Genomic DNA, 19,542 nt, shown 5'->3' on the forward strand with positions numbered 1-19,542 from the left:
GAGCACACATTTTTGCCCTTTAATAAATAATCCGTTGATCACATAAATCAGTTTTGCAGGAGCTAATAAAACCTTTGTGTACTTTGTTGAAGACCAAGTATTTGAAATGCTGAATGGTAGTGTTTTTAAAGCTGAGCTCGACTTAAGTTAGACTACACAGATTCGAGTACAGGGCACCACTCACAGGCCAGCCGCATGACCTTGACTAAAACAACTGCCTCTCTGAGTCAGTGTGGCACCTGGATAGTGGGGACGTGTCCCCTGCTTGTTCCCGTCCCCAGGCTGTTCCTCTGACTAGTGTCAAAGGACATCATGTGTGAACCAGCCTGCCCACAGAGAGGCCCCATGCGATGGAAACCAGGGCCAGTGCCAAGAAAAGAAAGACCTGCATTACCCCCACCTGGGCTGAGTTACTCCATGGGTCCCGGGGACCAAAGTGATGTGGGCTTTTCTTTTCCTTTGGCACAGAAACTGCTTCCCCAAACAGACAGCCGCCCAAGTGACCCTCAAAGCCATCTCAGCCCACTTCGACGACTCGAGCGCATCCTCGCTGAAGAACGTCTACTTCCTGCTCTTCGACAGCGAGAGCATAGGCATCTACGTGCAGGAGATGGCCAAACTCGACACCAAGTAGCCGCCCCAGCCGCGGCTGCACGTTCCAGCAGGAGGTGGAGGACGAGCTGAATCACAGGAGCAGGTTTTATTTTTTAAAAGCAGAGGAAAGGTGACACAGAGGAGCGGAAGGCAGCTGAAGGGAAACAGGTAGCAGAGGCTGTGGGAGCAGGTCCCACCCACCGACGGAGCCCTTTGTATTTTATATTCTTGTTAAAAAGAGCCTCAATCCTAAAAACCAGGTCTCCGCGAGGGGTTCTTTCCATGTTTTTTTCCTGTTGTTTTAGAACTTTTTAAGAAAAAAAAAAAAACAGACTTCGTTTTAGATTTATAGCATTGACTTTTACACACACACACACAAAAAAAAAAATCCTTTCAAAATTCTTTAAGTCTTCTGTTTCTACTTTTTGCAAGGGAGGAGGGCATTAAAGTGACTCGGGCTTTGTTGGTTGTCTGTATTCAATTATGGAGAGGAGAAAATTAGAAAGGCATCTCACTGGTGCTTTTCGTTTCTGTTTTAGTGCCCCCACCCCCACCCCTATAATATCTGTATCTACTCCTAAAAACGTTTTGCTTCAGGCTTTTTTCTGTTTTGTTTTGTTTTTAAAGAAAAAGAAAATGAAAGGAAAAAAAAAAAAGATCCGGTGTCTTTCTTACAACATATTCTTTTATTGCAACATTTTCCTGTTTGGAAAAATGTGTCCCCATGGGTGGACGTGTCTAAAATGTTAACAAAAATAGAACAAGGCCCGTCTCTAATGGGCTCAGACTCCCGCCTTGCTAGGCCCCAGGTCAGACAGCACAAAACGGTCTGTGTTTCTCAGTCAGCAGGTCCTGCTTCCGGAAGTGGGGGCCTTGTTGGCCTTGGTCCACAGGAACGCAGCCCTGGGCGAAGCTCCGGTGGGGCAGTTATCCTTTGTGAGAGGCATATGTCTCACTTAGGCCCGGGGTACAGCCCACAAGGGACAGACTGAGATCCCCATTGAGGCTGGTGTCCAAGGACTCTGGCCACCATCAAAAATGGGCAGGGAGGAACAGGGTGGGTAGGGGCAGGACCTGAGTTTATTCAGATGAATTCATCACCTACTTCTGCTGTACAGAGTTAACTTTTGTGATCCAAAATAGGATCCTCCAGATTGGAAGTTCTCTCCCAAACAGATGAGTCATTTATATACCTTAACATAACTGGTGGCAGGCATTACTACCACATGGCCAGCGCTCCAGATAAGTGACATTAGGGTTGGGCAGGAAACCAGAAGCACAAAACCACAAAGGTTCTCTCGAGGTCCCCCAGCATCAGCTGGAGTTTTGTCACTTACAAATTTGTCCATGACGGTAGCCTGGAAGCACACAGGGGTTCACCTGCTCAACCCCCCATCTGCTCTATGAATATTAACCATATGGCAACCCACACAAAGGTTATATTAGCTTGGCTGCCTTTCCTTAAACACCTCCAGTGGCTGGCAGGCCAGGCTTTGGTCTTAAATCCTGTTAGCTTTGTAAAATTCACCATTAGAATGGGCTAACCAGGAGGTAAATTTTTCTCTCTTCTTAAATATAACTTATGATATATAATCAGGATCTAAAGATGGGAAAATAGAAAGTTTCATGAAGGTTAAAGACTGTAGGGACTAACAGTTTAAAATTAGGCTCCTATTGAGCTATGGGAGATCCAAGATGGCAGAGTAGATACATGCTATGCTTGCCTCATCCCATGAACACATCAAAATTACAACTAAATTATATAACAATCAACCTGAAGAACCATTCAAAGTCTAGCTGAACAGAAGTTGTACAACTAAGGATATAAAGAAGCAGCCACATCAAGACTGGTAGGAGGGGCAGAGATGCAAAACGAGCTGGTCCCAAACCTCCACGTGGCGGTTGAGAACTGGGGATATCTCAGCCACACAGGTTCCCCACAAAAGAACAAGGGACCCCAGCCTCCCACACCAGGCTCCCCAGACCGGAGCACTGGGCTGGGAGGAAGACCCCCCACAACATCTGGCTGTGAAAAACACTGGGGATTCTGACTATCAGGGTAGGACGGAAGGCTGTGGGAAACCCGGACATCCTCAAAAAGGGCCCGCGCAGGCACTCACCCTGAGCTCCAGTGGAGGGACAGCACCACTGGGGGCGTCGGAGACGTGGGGAGAGACTGAGATGTGTAACTTCGGGGTGAGGACTGGAAGGACAGCCCCCATTTTCTCAGTGTGGGGCCCTCCCGTGCAACCGGCAGGCGGACGCCATCTTTCCTGTGTTGAGCCCACCCCCCAGGCCAAATGTGAATCTGATTGGTCTGGTGAGCTACACTCGTTCCACCCTGCTGACTCACCAAGACCCTGCCTCACCCAACTCCTTAGCGCACCAGGCTTTTATCAGTGGCTGAACCTTTTGGGAACTGGCAGGTGGCAGCAGGCCTCGGAGAGTCTTGGCTTTTTGCAGAGCTACCCCAGACCTGGTACTGGTTGGTGGCAGCCGTCCTCAGTTCTCAGCGTGGCCTCTCCCACATGCCTCCATGTGTAGCACAGGCAACGACCAACCCTGTATCGCTTTGTAGCTCCTACCAGGTACTCCCTGGCTGGTCACAGGTGGATGACCTGGGCCTGCAATGGAGCCCCTCACAAGAGGCCCCAGAACCAACATACTTGGAGGTTAACTTCAGACCACAGCAGAGCACCACCCAATTGGCCCCACAAGTGGTACACACAAAGGGCAGTCTTAACAGACACCAGAGTTCCCAGGGGCAAATCCCGTTCTGGGAGGGTATGCCTCCCACAAAGCAACCCATAAGCTGTGGACATGGCTGAACCCCACAGCCAGTCAGCCTGAGGGTTAATACCACCCACTGACAGGCCAACAGCAATCAAGGCTAGACTATAACAGAGGACGCACACAGTCCACACACAGTCCAAGGGACACTCCTGGAGCACCCAGCTCAGGTGACCAGGTGCCACTGGGCCCCACAGGACCCCTACTACATGAGGCCACCCAGCAAGACTGGGAGACATCGCAGATCTACCTAATACAGAGAAACAAACAAAGAGAGGCAGCCAAAAATAAGAAAACAGATACATCCCAAATGAAAGAACGGGGGAAAATTCCAGTAAAAGAACTAAATGATATGGAGGCAAGCAACCTACCAGATACAGAGTTCAAAACAATGGTTCTAAGGATGCTCAGGGAACTTAGTGAGAACTTCAACAGAGAGATAGTAATCATAAAAAAGGACAGAGAAACCATTAAAAAAAAAATCAGAAGTGAAGAATACAAAAACTGAAATAAAGAATGCACTAGAAAGAACCACCAGCAAACTAGAAAAGCAGGGAACAGAATCAGCGATTTGAAAAACAAGGTAGCAGAAAACACCCAATCAGAACAGAAAAAGGAAAAAAATTAATTTAAAAAAAAGGATTGTTTGAGAGCCCTCTGGGACAACATACAACATAACAACATTTGCATCATAGGGGTACCAGAAGGAGAGGAGAGAAAGCAAGGGATTGAGAGCCTATTTGAAGAAATAATGACTGAAAACTTTCCTAACCTGGCAAAGGAAATAGACATACAAGTTCAGGAAGCTCAGAGTCCCAAATAAGATGAACCCAAATAGGCCCATACCAAGACATATTATAATTAAAATGGCAAAGATTAAAGACAATCTTTAAAACAGCAAGGGAAAAGCAGTTACCATGTTTCCCTGAAAATAAGACCTAGCGGGACAATCAGTTCTAATGCACCTTTTGTAACAAAAATTAATGTAAGACCCGGTCTTATATTATTGTAAAATATATAGTAAATGACATAAAAAATATAATAAAAAGACCGGGTCTTATATTAATTTTTGCTCCAAAAGACGCATTAGAGCTGATTGTCTGGTTAGGTCTTATTTTTGGGGAAGCACAGTAGTTACCTACAAACGAGCTCCCATAAGACTGTCAGCTGACTTCTCAACAGAAACTTTGCAGGCCAGAGGGACTGGCAGGAAATATTCAAAATGATGAAAAGCAAGGACGTACAACCAAGATTACTGTACCATCAAGACTATCATTTAAAATCAAAGGACAGATGTTTCCCAGGCAAGAAAAAGCTAAAGGAGTCCATCACCACCAAACCAGTATTAGAAGGAATGTTAGAGGGACTTCTTTAAGATGGGGAAAAAAATAAATAAATAACTGCATATCTATCAGCAACTGCTTTCAAAGTAGGTGGATTAAATGTTCCACCATAGGGTGGCTGAATGGATAAGAAAATAAAATTCTTACATATGCTGCCTACAAGAGACTCACTTCAGACTGAAAGACACACACAGACTGAAAGTAAAGGGATGGAAAAGTTATTTCGTGAAAACAGAAACAAACAAACAAACAAAGCTGGGGTAGCAATACCTATACCAGACAAAATAGACTGTAAAACAAAGGCTATAACAAGAGACAAAGAAGGACCCAGTAATTCCACTTCTGGGTATTTATCTGAAGAAACCCAAAGTGCTACTTCGAGGGGACGTGTGCATTCATATGTTCACTTCAGTGTTATTTACAATGGCCATGATGTGGGGGCAGCCTGGGTGTCCATTGATGGATGAATGGATAAAGAGGAGGTGGTACATATACACAATGGAATATTGCTCGGCCACGGAAGGGAATGGGTTCTTGCCATCTGCAGTGGCATGGATGGACCTGGAGGGTTTATTGTGCTGAGTGGAGTATGTCAGACAGAGACAGACAGATGCGGTGTGATTTCACTTATATGTGGCATCTAAAGAACAAAATAAACAAACAAAACAGAAACAGACTCATAGATACAGAGAACATTTTGATGTTGCCAGATGGGACGGGGGTTGGGGGGTAGGGTGAAAAAGGTGAAGGGATTAAGAAGTACAAATTAGTAGTTACAAAATAATCATGGGGATGTAAAGCAAAGCACAGGGAATGTAGTCAATAATATGGTAATAAACGTGTATAGGGCCAGGTGAGTACTAGATTAGTCGGGATCACTTCTTAAATTATACAAATGTGTAACCACTACACTGTACACCTGAAATTAAAATAATATTGAATGTCAACTGTAACTGAAAAGTTAAAAGCGGGGGAGGAAAGATGAAGGGCAATAAGAGGTCCACATTTCCAGGTGTACAACAAGTTAAGTCATGGGCATGTAATGTACAGCATGGGGAATACAGTCAATAACATGGTGATAGCATGGTACAGTGTCAGATGGTTGCTGGACTTATCATGGTGATCACTTTTAGGTATATAAATGTTGAATAACTGTTGTGTACACCTGAAACTAATATAATATTGTATGCTAACTATATTTTTAATAAGAATCTTTTTTAAAAAATTAGGCTCCTATTAATAACCCAGGTGTTATAGGATGTATTGGCTTCCCTGCTCCTTGAACAATAGGAGAGGTTAGGGTGCAGGCCAGGCCTTCTCTCCACTCCAGTCCCCCTTCCTTAGCTGGTCTCACTTTGCAGGCCCTCCTCCCTGACCTTACAGATGGGATACCAGCCGCCAGGAGACCCAGCTCTCTCCCCTACTCTGAGAGCTCTGAATGCCACACCCTGTGAGCACACGCACGCACACATCCTGGGGCAGAGAAGGCCAGCTGTGCCCTCCCCAGGACCAAGTGAAGCATTCGGCCAGCAAAGGGCAAGCAGACCTTTCAAACCCAGAAAGAATCCTCGAGGGGTGTCTTTTTTTAATGTCTGTCTCTCTCTCCAGTTTTGCTTTTCTGTAGTTGTGTTTCTGGTCAGTACATCACTGGCATCTTACTCCAGAAGAAGAGCTTCTGCCCTTTAGCACTTGTCAGGTGGGTACCATTGGTCAAGCAATCCATACGGGGTGGCAGCGGTACCTCATCTCCCGCCCAGCCTCCCCATCAGGGTGGAGACTGCCGCATGGTTTTCCAGCTTGTGGAGACGAAGAGGTCCCGGCTCTTGGCCAGCCGAACCATGAACCGCCCCACATAGAAGCCACTGATCTGGCCCACGCCGTCATTTCTCCCCATGGCCAGGAGGAACGTCAATGCACCTGTGGAGGAGAGGCAAAAACTGGCATCCTGCTCACCATTCACAGGCCTGCGACTCTGAGATTCATTCATTCCTTCCCTATTTATCTTTAAAGCGCTCTGCGGGGGTGTTTCTGTCACCGGCTTTGAAAGCAGGCAGTTATCTCAAAGCCCACAAAGGCTTCACCCTGTCTAACCCCAACTGTCTTAAAACTCTGAAGCATCTGGGGCTCCCTTACCCGGCTTGTAGGCCTTGAGGGGCCTCTGCTGCGTGGAGTTGACGATGTTGGCCACTGCAACGTTGGCATGGAGGCCGGCATGATAGGCCATCTTGGGCTCCTTCACGTCGGCACAGTCCCCGATGGCGTAGACGTGGCTGCAGCCCTCCACCTGCAGGAACTCGTTCACCAGCAGCGCTCCATTGCTGGCCAGCTGGCTGGCTGCCAGGGAAACCGACACGAGACCAAGATTCTGAGCTGCCGTGTTAAGTGGCCCCAGGACGCGGTGACGAGGAGCTCCAGGGCTGCTCAAACCGCCCTCCAAAGGCACATCCTCCAGCCGCAAGCCTCCCACCTGATTTATTTCTGCCCCAAATGACCACCTCAGAGCTCTTCCTGCAGAGGCAAGGTTACTATTCCAGGGTGGAAACCGGTCAGAAACATAGCAGGTATCATTTTATATAATGTGCATAACGCTTAATAAGTGACCACGATTCATTTATAATGGTTAAGTGTATTACTTAGCCAAGTCTTGAATTTTCTTTTGAACGTGGATCAGATTTCTAAAATAAATGCAGGGCTTTAACAAATGATAAACTTTTCATTGCATGGGACTTAAAAAAAAGTTTATCTTTGAAAATGTAACATTAGGACAATTAGACGTTAAATTCTGGGATCTCCGTCCAGGATAAGGCCTCAATCCCACTCCCACGCCTGGCCTGTAATAGCTTCCTTCCTCTGGGATTAGATAAAGTCTTTTCTTCAGGGTACAAAGCAGGAGCTCCTTGTGCCAGAGGAATACTCAGGAATTAGTGATGGGGACCTGGGGACACAGCAACCACAGCGCCTGACGATGAGCCACTGAGTCTCCAGCTCACACATAGAGGCCATCAGTCCACAGCTCCACCTCTAGTCCGCCAGATAGTTCAATGCTGAGCTTTAGGAACACGAGGCCACATTACTGCCCCTAATGCCCAAGTGGTTGTTCCAAGCTCAAGTGACCAAATGTTTGGATTAGTGTTTGGGGAGAGCAGTCCACCTGTGAACAGAGAAAGACCTGACCCTGGAATTTCCTCACAGTCGTGTTGCGAAGGACAGAAAATGCACCTTTTTCATCTCTCTGAAACCTGTTCCCATCTCTCACCACTAGGGGGCGGGCCCCAATTTGGGAAGATTCTGGTGACTTTGGACATCTCGGGCTAAGTCATCATCGCCACAGCTGAGGAAAGCACAGCAAGAGTGGACCCGAACCCGAATTTAAAGTTTGATGTCACCATTCAGAAGGGACAAATGAGCCGCTGGGATGGAGGGGGACGGCAAGGTGGTGCTGAGTTCTGGGGAGAGACCTGTGGGGCCTTCTTGGGCGGCTGAAGACTGAGGAGGCAAGCGGGGGAGTGAGCGACGGCTCAGCTTCCTGCTTACCAAACGCTCGGCGGTAGGCAAAGCTGTTGATCTTGATACCATTGCAGACAATCACCAGGTTGGTGGCCACCTCCGTGCCTTTGTCCGTCTGCACTTTGATGCACTCTCGATACTCGTTGACAGGCAGCTCCTCCAGGTTGCTCACCCGCTCACCTGTCAAGGGAGATCCGTGACCAGGAGGCTGGCAGAAGGTGGGGACGTCACCGAGGCTGGGATCCAAGCCAAGGCTGACCTAGGGAAGGCTGGAGACCCACGGGAGAGGCCTGGACGATGTGGATCAACCAGGAAGTGATGCTAGTCCCGCCTTCTCTCCTGCCCATCTCCCAGCCTGCTCTGCTGCCCCAAGAAGCACAATCTGGACATCTGGCTCCAACGGATGCAATGGGAGGGAAGTTCCAAGAAGCAATATGAGGCTACGTGAGGAAGACCTCCAACACGCCTCTCTGCCAGCTACACCATCCTGGCCAGGCTGCACGAGCCCTCCAGGCATCCCAACAAAGGTGAAGAAAGAAAAGTCAAGCAGACCGCCTATTCTCCTCACTGCCTGAAAGTAAAGATGGTCACAGTACTGTAGAGCCAGGTACAAGGAGCCCAAGAGCTGGGATGGGCTCCCACAGAGCAGACACCTCACCCCTCCCTGAAGAAAACAAGGGGGTTGAGCCCCGTGAAGGGGGCGGGGCACACCATTGGCGTTAGAGCCCCACTCTCTAACATGCTGGTTGATTCTCTTCCCTCCTGCTATCGATAAAAGCCACACTCTTTACCACCCTCAAAGTACAAACCCAAAATCCTATTCTCTCCACCACAAAGACATCATAATTCAGGCCAAATCCTTTGGGTGATTTTTTAAATCATTCAACACATAGGTACCATATGCCTGTGTGCAAAGCAATAGCCAGGACAGTGCTGCCTCCATGACATGGAAATCCCATAGGTACTAGGACGTCTGCCCTGCCCAGGGTCAGACATGACCTACCGCTGGACAACAGGGTTCAAACGGGCTCTGATGCTCAACTCCAGGACACAGACAGCCTGCGGAGGAGCGGGGCCACCTTCAAGCAGGGGGCAGTGACCAAGCCACTGAGCCCCATCTCACTGGGCCAGGGAGAGGCGCAGGGCAGGTGGTGAACTTGCACATACTCAGCAGCAGCCGCACGCCTTTGCGGAGCAGGATCTCCTTTGCTTCCTGCCGGACACATGGCAGGAGCTCCTTGTCAGCGAGGGCCACTTGGGAGTGAATGAGAGTGACCTGGGGACAAACGACCACAGGACAGAGAAAAAGCCACTGAGTCTCCTGCTCATACGAAGAGGATTTAGAACACATCAGCCCATCTACCCCAGCGCCTCCCCTACCTCCGGTTTACAGGGGAGGAAACTGAGGCCCAAGTGAAATAACGTGCTCAGCACCGGAACCAGTAAACGAACAGAGAGCTGGGCTGGAGCCACATCCCCTAGTCTAGGACTCTCAGAATGAGCCAGTGCTCCACAACCCACACCTCACCTAGGGCCACGTGAAAAATTAGTTTCAAGCGTCCGTGGGCACTTATGATTATACAGTCTTTCTGTGCAAATCAGGCTGACATTTACATTAAAGCTGGTTCTAAAACTGGCACTTCTAGGCACATCTACTTGCTGTCTGGGTCAGCACAGGGAGGTGGAAGGCAGCCTGGAATGGTGTTCAAAGCTCGGACTTGGAAGTCACATTGCCTGGGTTAAATCCCATCTCAGATACTCATTTGGACATTGCCTGACAATTCAGTAAGACGGGATCACAGTCCCACTCCTAGGAATTTTGTAATGATGAAACGAGAAAATCTGTATAAAGCACATAATTCAGCACCTATTGAGTCCTTACTAAACGGTGGCTATTATTAATCTTATCTGTCTACTAATTATAAACACACAAAAGTTCCACTGAGTTACTTCCCACTTCAGACTGGACTTTACCCCACAAATCAAAATGAATGAACTTTTACGTTAATCACTCATAATAATTTCCAATAATTTGTCAGAGAACAACCATATAATTAAATTAGCCCATATTGAACTCACTCTTCAAAACCAATCTGTCTTTCCCTAGGGAGAAAGAATCAGCCAAAGGCTCCATGTGGCTCCCAGAAGCTAATCTGGCTTCAACTACAGCAAGCTCTTGCCTCCAAGACCCATAATTACTGATGATCACTCAGCCCTCAGCTGAGCCTTTACAGCCTGCCAGGATGTTCTTTTTTCCCAGGGTGCCAGGCAGATGCTCTATTCCTCCATCATTTAAAGGGAACAGGGCAGGAGGCAATGCTGGCCAGTCCTTTCCCAGCACACGCAGTGAGAGGCTGCACTGCAGGCTCTCCCCATGTGGCTGTCCAGGGAAAAGGCTACCCCCTCTTAAAGACCAAAAAAGCCACTGCTTGCCCAGATAAAAAAACAACAACAACAACAACAACTAAGTGCCTTTGACCAAGCTAGCTGTCAGCAAAAAGAGGTAAACAAAGTCGATGTCTACATTACAAAGGGGGGGACAGGAAATAACCTTTTGTAAGGTATCTTCCCTGGACTTGAACCCCCTGGCTCGACCAGAAGGCAGGACCCGTCACTGAACTAGGACGCACCTTGGTTCTCCAGGAAAAATTCCCAGCAGAAAGGGACTTTAGGGGACCCCCCCAGAGTAAAGAGCAGGAGATGGGAAACATACATTCCCACTTTATATTCAGGAAGCTCTGCCTCCCAGGCCCTGAGCAAATTCCTGATTTTGCTTAGACAACACAGAAAGAAGCGGACCACCGCGAAGTCTAAGCCAAGGCCGCCTGCCCACCTCTTTCTCGGGGTGCTCTGTTTTAATCTCTGCTGCCATCTCCACTCCCGCAGAGCCTCCTCCCACCACCACGATGGACTGTGAGTGCTGGACCTGGAACAGAAGGAAATGTAAAACACACCCTCCAACCCCTGCTGCCTCATGGGTCAGCCCAGAGTGGCAGTTCCTTAGCCAAGAAGAATAGAGAACCCTTTCCAAATTCAGGGTCTAAATGCACTTTCTCAGGGCAAGGCACTTACTGGGTGTCTCCCCATACTGTCTCACTTGATTCTCACAACTGCCCTAAGAAGCATCACCATGGCCCAGGTCTGTCTGAGTTCAAAGCTGGGTTCCTAACCTCCACACTAATGTCTGCTCTCCCCAGGTTTCTCAGAAGCTTTGCAGAGAGGGAAAGACCCGGCCTCAGTCATGTGGCAGCACTCACCCTGAGATCCTTCTCAGGGTCTCCACTCCTCATTATTCAGTGGGGATGGACCCGTCCCACCCCTCTCTCTGGATCGCTGTGAAAGCTGACTGAGATCACAGACCCAAGCCTGCTCTACAAATCACAAGACCCAGTGCAACTGAGAGCTCCAAGATAGAGGAGCTGGGGAGACGCCAATCGATACGTGAGCAGGTCTCGGTGCTTACGGCCATCCTTTGATACAGTTCCAAAGGTCTCCTCCCAGGAATCTCTTTCTAATAACTTTCCATCTTTACAGCCATGGTCACAGCCCTGAGCAGCTCCTGGGGTCTCCCTGCTGCATCCCCACATATCCCCACAGCTATTCTGCTCCCCCAAGGGGCCACCCAGTCTTCCCTCACTGCCCTGCCCTAGGTCTGCAGGCAGCTCACCTGCTTCACAATATCCTCATAGGCCTGAATCGCTTCCTGCTGGCTGCAAACCTGATTCAATTTGCCGGGGAAGAGCCCGGCGCTGCCTGTGGCCAGGATGAGATGTGAGAAGGGCAGGACCTAGGAGGGATGAGGTAAAGAAAGGTGAGGGCAGGCCTGGGCTTTTGCATCCACCCCCAGGCCCACGGCGCAAGGAGCACCAGGTGGCAAGGCCCTCTCTGGGCGCTCCGAGGCAGCCCTCCTTGGAAGGGAGCAAAACCATCACACTGGTTAGGCCAACGAGTGGCACTAGGAGCTGGAAATACCTAAGAGAGCAGATTTAACCTCCTGCCATCCAACATGGAAATAGGAGGGGGGAGTTCCCCGCAGTGCGGGGACAGGTAAGCAGGGAACAGGAAACTAGTTGTAGGGAATAAGCAAGATTCTAGCTTCCAATGTGGAGTTATTTAGAATCTCGTAGGTATTTTAGTAGAAATTACTCTCTGCCCCACCACCCCACCCAAAAAAATGGAAGGAAAGAAAGGAGAGAGAAAGGGAGGTCCTGTTTGGAGCCGAAATATAGAAAGGTGACCAAACCAGATGCTCTGACAGGGGGTGGGGAGGGGACTTAGAGGGTCAGTATCCCACTCAGCCCCCACGTCCCCCATGGAGGCCTGAGACGCCTACACAGACCCTTCCAGAGCTCTGAAAAGCTGGGCCCCAAACCGCAGGACAAGCAGACTCTCCGTGATTTTTCCACCTGGGAGATTCCTAGCCCCGAAAATGAAAGGAAGATTGAGTCACACTAAATCACATACGCATTGACAGGAATTGTGTCTCCTTTTTCCAATTCCCCCCTTAGCTTTGAATAGAGCAGAGGGCCAGGCTACCTGTGACCCTCAATATGACAAGCGGGCTGGTGGCAGCTCACGGATAAAGCTCACGTCACTGCGGGTATATACCAGGCACCGTGCTACACACCTGGGTTGAGGAATCCAAACAGAAGTGAAGAAAACCCCTTCCCCCATGACCTTCCAGTCCAGGGACGTGGATCGCGTGTGTGCCTACCCTTTCATTCCAGCCAGCGGGGAGGGCTCCCTGGGCTCACCAAGTCTAGGGCTGGTCCAGGACACACTGGCATGCAGAACGTGGGCTCTGCGGGGAAACTGCCTGGATCCAAACTCTGGCTGAGTCTCTTCCCAGCTACGGGATCCTGGGCAAGGATCCCACTTCTCCTCTCAGTAAAGGGAGACCGTGTCACCTCTCTCGCATATGAAATGATATTACGTAAGGCGTAAGACAGTGCCTGACATACAGGAAAGGCTCAAGAAATGTCAGCCACCACACTGCTGGCTGCTGTAGACAGGCCCTTGCTTCTGAGGAAGCTGCTATCTGCCCAGCACGAGGCAGAGGGTGGAGGGAGGGGGACGCTGAGGGCCACAGAAGACACTCTCCACCCTTGAGGAGCCCCAGCCAGGTCTCCGCCCACCTGGGCCTCCGGACGCCAGCTGATGGACAGGCCAGCCCCTGTACTCACCTCGCCATCCTCTAGCAGCACCGTCTGATTCTTCAGGTCGATCTCCACCACCAGGCCCTGCCGGAAGCTCTCCTTGAAGCTCACCGAGTAGGAAATGAATGTCTTTTTGGCAAACCCTGGGGCGTGGACACAGAATAGATCACAGTATAAAACTGGGCTGCCCACAGGAGGCCAGAATAACACAGAACCTTTCCTGAGCTGCATAACAACAGGGGTGCCCTTAGCCAAAGAGCTGGGCCAGTGGCACGCCCAGGGTACTCACCACCCCCTAAGGCGCCAGTCTGTGCCTCAGGTCCTCAGGGAAGCTCAAGCTCTTCCTCCTAGGGTCTTGATATGGTAGCGGCTTAAGGCCAGCGACTTAAGATTCTCCAGAATTTGTCCGGTGGTGAAATTTAGGCACCTTGCCCTAAGTGGAGACATCCACCCCCAGACCCACAGCATGACAAGACCACCCCCACCGAGAAAGCCCCAGAAAGGAGCGCATTACCACTCTCCACGGAGGCCCGGAGGGCTGCCACGTTGTGGTGGAAAAAGTCCTTCATATCCACCAGCACGAAGGGGACATTCAGGGCCTGCAGCTGGCTGGCGGCCGCGATCCCGCCAAAGCCGCCGCCCACAATCACCACATGCATACCTCTCACGTCCATCGAGACCTGGGACCCCATCTCCAACCAGGCTCTGCTGGGCTAGGAGGAGAGACCACATCAGAGTCAGGGGGCCTCGAGGCTGGGAGGGCAGGGCTGAGCACACCGTGAGAAAGGACTCGAATGCCAAGACTTGACCTTTTTCAATTATGTCCATTAATGAAATTCCAATTTTGTACAATTTGAATTAAATTCCAAAAAAACAAAGGGTATCATAATTGCATCCCACTCCCCAACCACCCAGTTCCTTTCTCCAAGGCATCCTCTATTACTAAGTTTATATGAATCCTGCCAGAGATTCTCTGTGTACCTCTGATCGTAATTATTTTTTGCACGCTTAAATTATTCTGTACTTTTTTTCACTCAATGTATTTGCTCATTCAACAACGTACATTAATTGGGCTCCTGCTCTTTGATATGTTCTGTGCCATGGAGCCTGTGGTCAGAGAGACAGACAGACAGACAGATATGGGCTCTGCCCTTGTAAAGGTGGGGCTTACAAACTCAAAGGGCCAGGTGGAGACTGCAGATATAGGAAGCCGATCGGGTGCATAGTAACAGTACCGGAGGGCCCACGTGTGGAGAACTGCGAGCAACGCCACACCACAGGCACTAAATACAATTCTTTAAGCCCCGCACTAAGCAAACACTGCCGCCAGACAGACCTGCCCACTCACAGGTCACAGCGTGAGCCCCAGGTCTGAGATCAATTGGCAGGGAATGACAATCAACCTGCAAAACAGGATGCAGTGTGAGCCAGGCCATGACCGTGGGGTGGGGAGGAGAGACCTGCAGTGCACAGGGCCTTCCTCTGAGCTTTCCTGGGACAGCTGGTGTCCACTGGGACTGCTGGGCAACAGCCCCCAGGAGACGGGGCAAGAAACAGCTGCTGGGAGAAGAAACTGCTGCTGAAGGACCGAGAAGGAATGTCTTCTAGTAAGAAAGTGGAGGAGAAGTGCTGATCACACAGGCTCCAGGGTGGGGGGCGGGGGAAGCAAGGTCCTTGTGCCCAGACCAGGGAGCTGCCATCGATGAGAGTGTCTGCAGGGAGGCCCAGGTTTGCAGGCCAAGAGTGCCCCAGACTCACGGTCACACGTGGACTGCGGCAGCCTGACTAGTTCCCAGCAAACTGAAAACAAGCCTTGATTGAGTCCCTGAGGAGCTAAAGTTCAAGAACCCTTGGCCCAGAGCTAGACCCTGGAGGACATCTGAGGCAGAGAACCGCATGGGGCTGGGCCACTAGATGCTGAACCGCGGGGCATAGAGGAAAAAGAAGGTGGCAACGCCTGCCTGGGCTCCCGTAGCCAGCCTGGGAGGCTACCTACCGGGCCCGCCTCCTAAGGGCTGGGTCACTTGGCGCATCCCAGAGGCTGCCCCTCGGGAGGGCTGAGGCCTGGCCTGGGGCTGCAGCTGGGGCCTCGTCCCCAGCACAGCTCAGCCCCAGTGAAGGAGGCTCCTGGTTCAGGGCCTCAGGACTCTCCTGTGCGGCAGCCCAGCTGTTTGAGGAGCAGAGACTCCTTGCCTGCAGCTCAGATCCTGAGAGCAGCAAGGGGTTGTTGGGAGACGCTGGCTCGAGGCAACAGGCAATCAAACCTCCCCCTGGCCTGTGCCACACTCTAAGGAGATGCAGAAATAAACCAGGCTGCCAGGGAGAGACACTAAGGAAGGAAGCAAAGCTCACACTGCACAGAAAACAGCAAGAGAGGCCCAACAGCTGCTGCGGGTTCCAGGGAGGGGAGGTTCAGAGTGGGAGATGGGAGCGGGCAGGGGTGGCAAGGAAGGAGGAAGTGCACTTAGGCCAGCGTTGAGGGACAGACAGCAAACTGCCCAAAGGCTCGATGGGGAAGCATGTCCTAGCCTACATGGGGACCCTCTCGGGCAGCACTGTAGGCAGCTGGAAGGCCACCACTCTACCCTGTATCATCTGTGTGGTCTGGGGCACAACGCCTTCCCTCTCTGGGCTTCCATTTACCCCCTGTAATGGGAGGGGACACCCTGAGATGTCCTTGCACACATAGGTTTCCAAGACATGGTGGCCCCCAAGATGGTCCCCAGATCTTCTGACACTTATGGGGGCAGCTTATGAGTGGACCTCCAGCCACCATGCTCACTGATACTCAAATGCCCACTGCCCGATTTCTCCCTGGGGGGGGAGAACCTGGCAAGGCGAGATCCGGCACAGGAGACTGGAGGGGATTTAATGTTGGTTCTCACTGGCTAGATGTTCCCCAGTGCACGGAGGCTGGTGCACGCTCCCCATCCCTTGGGGGAGAGGGAGGCAGGACAAGTGCCCAGCAGGCAATGCCACCTTCGCTGCTCCAGGCCCTCAGAAAGGTTGTCCAGAGCTGATCCCGAGTGCTCATCAGGCTGAATCTGCCAACTGGGCCAGAAGGAGAACGTCTCCTGGGAGCCACAACCCGAGAGGGCCCAGGGGCCTAGCCAGAGGTGAGGCGTGGCCACCAGGAGCTGAGCAGGGCTTGGGCATGTGTCGGAGAATGAGGCAGGCTACGGAAGGACTATGTTTCACAGGCCCTGTTGCCTCCCTCTGTGCCAGCTTGTCCTTGGGGCCAGCAGCCAGCAGGAAGGTCTGGGAACACCCACACAGCTCTGCTTCCAAGCTGGCTGGGCACAGGCCCGAGAGAGGCTGCACAGCTTGGGGACAGGGGGGTCTACCATGCGTCAGGTCACACTGGACCACCCAGGGACGCTCAAGCAGAAGCCTTTGAACCTAGCTGAGGGGCTTCTCGACAGAGGGAATAGCTTGGGCTAAGAAATCCAGCGGCTAAAGGGAGGCTTAGGACGAGCTCAGTGAACAAGGTGGGGAGGCCAGTAGGGCAGGGGCCAGGGGCCAGCACACACAGGGTGCTTGGCACGCCAGGGTAGCATTTGGGCTGACATGCTCGCCACTTCTAACCACCAGGCCTGTCCTGGGGCCCTCACAGGGTCTCCTTCCCAGGGAAGAGAGAAAGCCCAGGGACCCCAGCACAGTCCTGATGGGCAGGGGATTGGCCAACGGCATTGAACCCCTTTCTGCTCCCTTAGCACGCTCAGGATCACCAACTGACTTCCCCAAAGGGCAAACCCTGGCCTATCCAACTAGGCACACCTTCAGCGAAGACAAATGGCTTCTCTGGAGTTCCAGGGGTGGGTGTGGGGTCTGAGGGCACACCTAAGCCCATAAGGAGCTGGGGGGAGGGGAGAGGAGATCTTTTAGGCTCCAAGCACCTCACGCTGTCCTGGAATCTGCTCTACTCTCTCCTCTACTGACCTCTGATCCACTCACTTGAGGGAATGATGGGCTGGCAGCTCTCCAGTTGATACCACCCTTCTTCCTAGCAGCTTCCATTGCCCAATGCCCTTGGACATGCTGACTCTCCCTTGGCTCTTCCAGTGCCAAGTTTTGCCTGGCCCCTGAGGACAGCTGGACTCCCCTCTGCTCGGCCATGACCTACTTGGCCAGATACCGAAACCCTGGGGCTAAGCCACGGACCTTAATTCCCAACCACACCCTGTAGGTGCTCAAAAAGCATGTGTGCAATTGATGAGATGTGGAATTATATGTTCTAATGGAGCAGCAGTGCTGGGCAAACAGACTCAATCAATGAGAGACTCCATCAGTAAAAGACTACGGATACACTGTTATATACCCATACAATGGAATATTCTGGAGCCATTCATTTTTCGAGTGGATGATTTTTACTTTATTAGAGTGGATGATTTTTACCTGAAAAGTCTGTCCATGATTTGTCCACATCCATAGAATGCACAAGACCAAGAGGGAATCGTAATGTAAACGTCTTTGGGTCTTTGGGTGATTATGTCAATATAGGTTCATCACCTATAACAAGTGTACCCCTCTGGAGAGCGATGCTGATAATGGGAGCTATGTATGTGTGAGGACAGGGGGCATATGGGAAATCTCTACACCTTCCATTCATTTTGCTGACGACAACAGCTAGCGTTCTTTGCACTTTTACCCAGATCTGTGCATTGAACAGGTGGTTTTCTCCCCATTTTGGAAAGTCAGTAACTTGTCCAAGTTTGAGCCTCAACAGTCCGACAGACCCGTGCTCTACACCAAAATGTGTATAGTGGTCGCCAGATGATGTTTTTACTTCCTTTTTTGACCTTTTTTTTTCAATCGCTTGAATATTTTTAAATGAGTCATTTTACAGAAATAATAACGCTTTAAACACAGGGCAGTCCTATCATCTAATTTTTTAAAAATTGAGATATTCATATATAATTTGCTATTTTAAAGTATACAATTTGGTGGTTTCTAGTGCATTCATAAAGTTGTGCAACCATCACCACACTTTAATACCAGAACATTTTCATCACCCTAGAAAAAGAAAGAAAACCACATCCATTAGCACTCATCCCCATCCCCGCTTCCCTCCGGCCCCTGGCAACAACCACCAATCTTCTTTCTGTCTCTAAAACTTTGCCTGTTCCACACCTTTTCTGTCTGGTTTCTTTCACTTAGTATAATGTTTTCAAAATTCATCCAAGCTCTAGCCTGTGTATTTCATTCCTTTTTTGTGACTGAGTAATATTCCACTGTATGATGACCACATTTTGTTTATCCCTTTGTCAGTTTATGGACATTTGGGCTGTTTCCACCTTTTGGTAATTGTGAATAATGCTGCTATGAATATTCACGTAGAAGTTTTTGTGTGAACATATGTTTTTAATTCTCTTGAGTATATATCTAGAAGTGGAATTACTGGATCCTACGGAAATTCTAGATTTAACTTTTTGAGGACCCTGCCAAGCCCACAATCTGAGTTTGAACTGAACACCAAGCCAAGGGGGAGAGCACAGAGACTCTTAACTAAGTCTGCCTAGGTTCAGGAATGTTAGCATAAAAGAAGGTCCAAGAGAACAAATCCTAATTGCCCAGCAGCAGCTAAGGAATTTTACCTCTTACCCCCTCCCATACCCCCCCCCACGCATACACAATCTGGTTTACACTGGAATTTTCTCAGTAAATCCTGTTTTCTCTACCAAGGACGCTCAGCCTTACCCCAGGGGGATTCTTTTCTAATAATACAGGCAGGGGATTTCAGGAATCTACTAAACAACGATGAAGTTACATTTATGCCAAAGCTGTTGAGAGGTCACGCCTCTGAAGACATAGAGCAGGAACCATGTAGGCTCCGGCTGAAGCCTGGACGTCACCCAGGATGGCCTCACGGAGATTACAAATACAACACACAGCTTTTTGATCACAAGTCAAACAAACAGTTATTCCCAGGGTAGATTTCTACAGCCATGTTTCCAGAGTGGCGTCCTAGATGAGAGGGCCACTAGATTGTGACTTCAAGACCATGAATGTCCCCTCTCCACCTGCAGCCTCCTTCACTAGACAACTGGGGGCAGGTTAAGAGTGAGCATTCCATGTCCAGGACCCCAGGGAACACACGCAGAATATAACCCTAAAAAGACCAATTTGTGAAAGGGACTCCAAGTCTGAAGAAA

General features: G+C 50.2%; 2 protein-coding genes across 5 annotated transcripts in view; one reads left to right on the forward strand and one right to left on the reverse strand.

Annotated features, from left to right (window-relative positions):
- Positions 1-1,217, forward strand: part of MACROH2A2 (macroH2A.2 histone) — a 58,967-nt gene extending 57,750 nt beyond the window's left edge. Inside the window, exon 9 of the mRNA XM_081074252.1 lies at positions 469-1,217. Coding sequence (XP_080930378.1) covers positions 469-634 — 166 coding nt within the window. The 3' untranslated portion in view covers positions 635-1,217. The remainder of the gene's footprint in view (positions 1-468) is intronic.
- The window catches only part of AIFM2 (AIF family member 2), a 21,260-nt gene continuing 1,718 nt past the window's right edge, over positions 1-19,542 (reverse strand). The window contains exons 2-10 of one of the 4 annotated variants that reach the window (XR_013994984.1): positions 13,905-14,103; positions 13,418-13,533; positions 11,902-12,021; positions 11,068-11,160; positions 9,402-9,510; positions 8,262-8,414; positions 6,861-7,061; positions 6,274-6,644; positions 1-901 (exon numbers count right to left, since the gene is read on the reverse strand). Coding sequence is in view for 3 of the 4 variants with exons in the window: in XM_081074249.1 (XP_080930375.1) it covers positions 6,493-6,644; positions 6,861-7,061; positions 8,262-8,414; positions 9,402-9,510; positions 11,068-11,160; positions 11,902-12,021; positions 13,418-13,533; positions 13,905-14,082 (1,122 nt within the window). In the remaining variant the exon portion in view is untranslated. Of the gene's footprint in view, positions 902-1,267; positions 6,645-6,860; positions 7,062-8,261; positions 8,415-9,401; positions 9,511-11,067; positions 11,161-11,901; positions 12,022-13,417; positions 13,534-13,904; positions 14,104-19,542 lie in introns of those variants that run through there. The other 3 variants (XM_081074249.1, XM_081074251.1, XM_081074250.1) reach the window with 3 other exon arrangements.

This window comes from Rhinolophus hipposideros (assembly GCF_964194185.1).
Source record: "Rhinolophus hipposideros genome assembly, chromosome: 15".
Lineage (NCBI taxonomy): Eukaryota > Metazoa > Chordata > Mammalia > Chiroptera > Rhinolophidae > Rhinolophus > Rhinolophus hipposideros.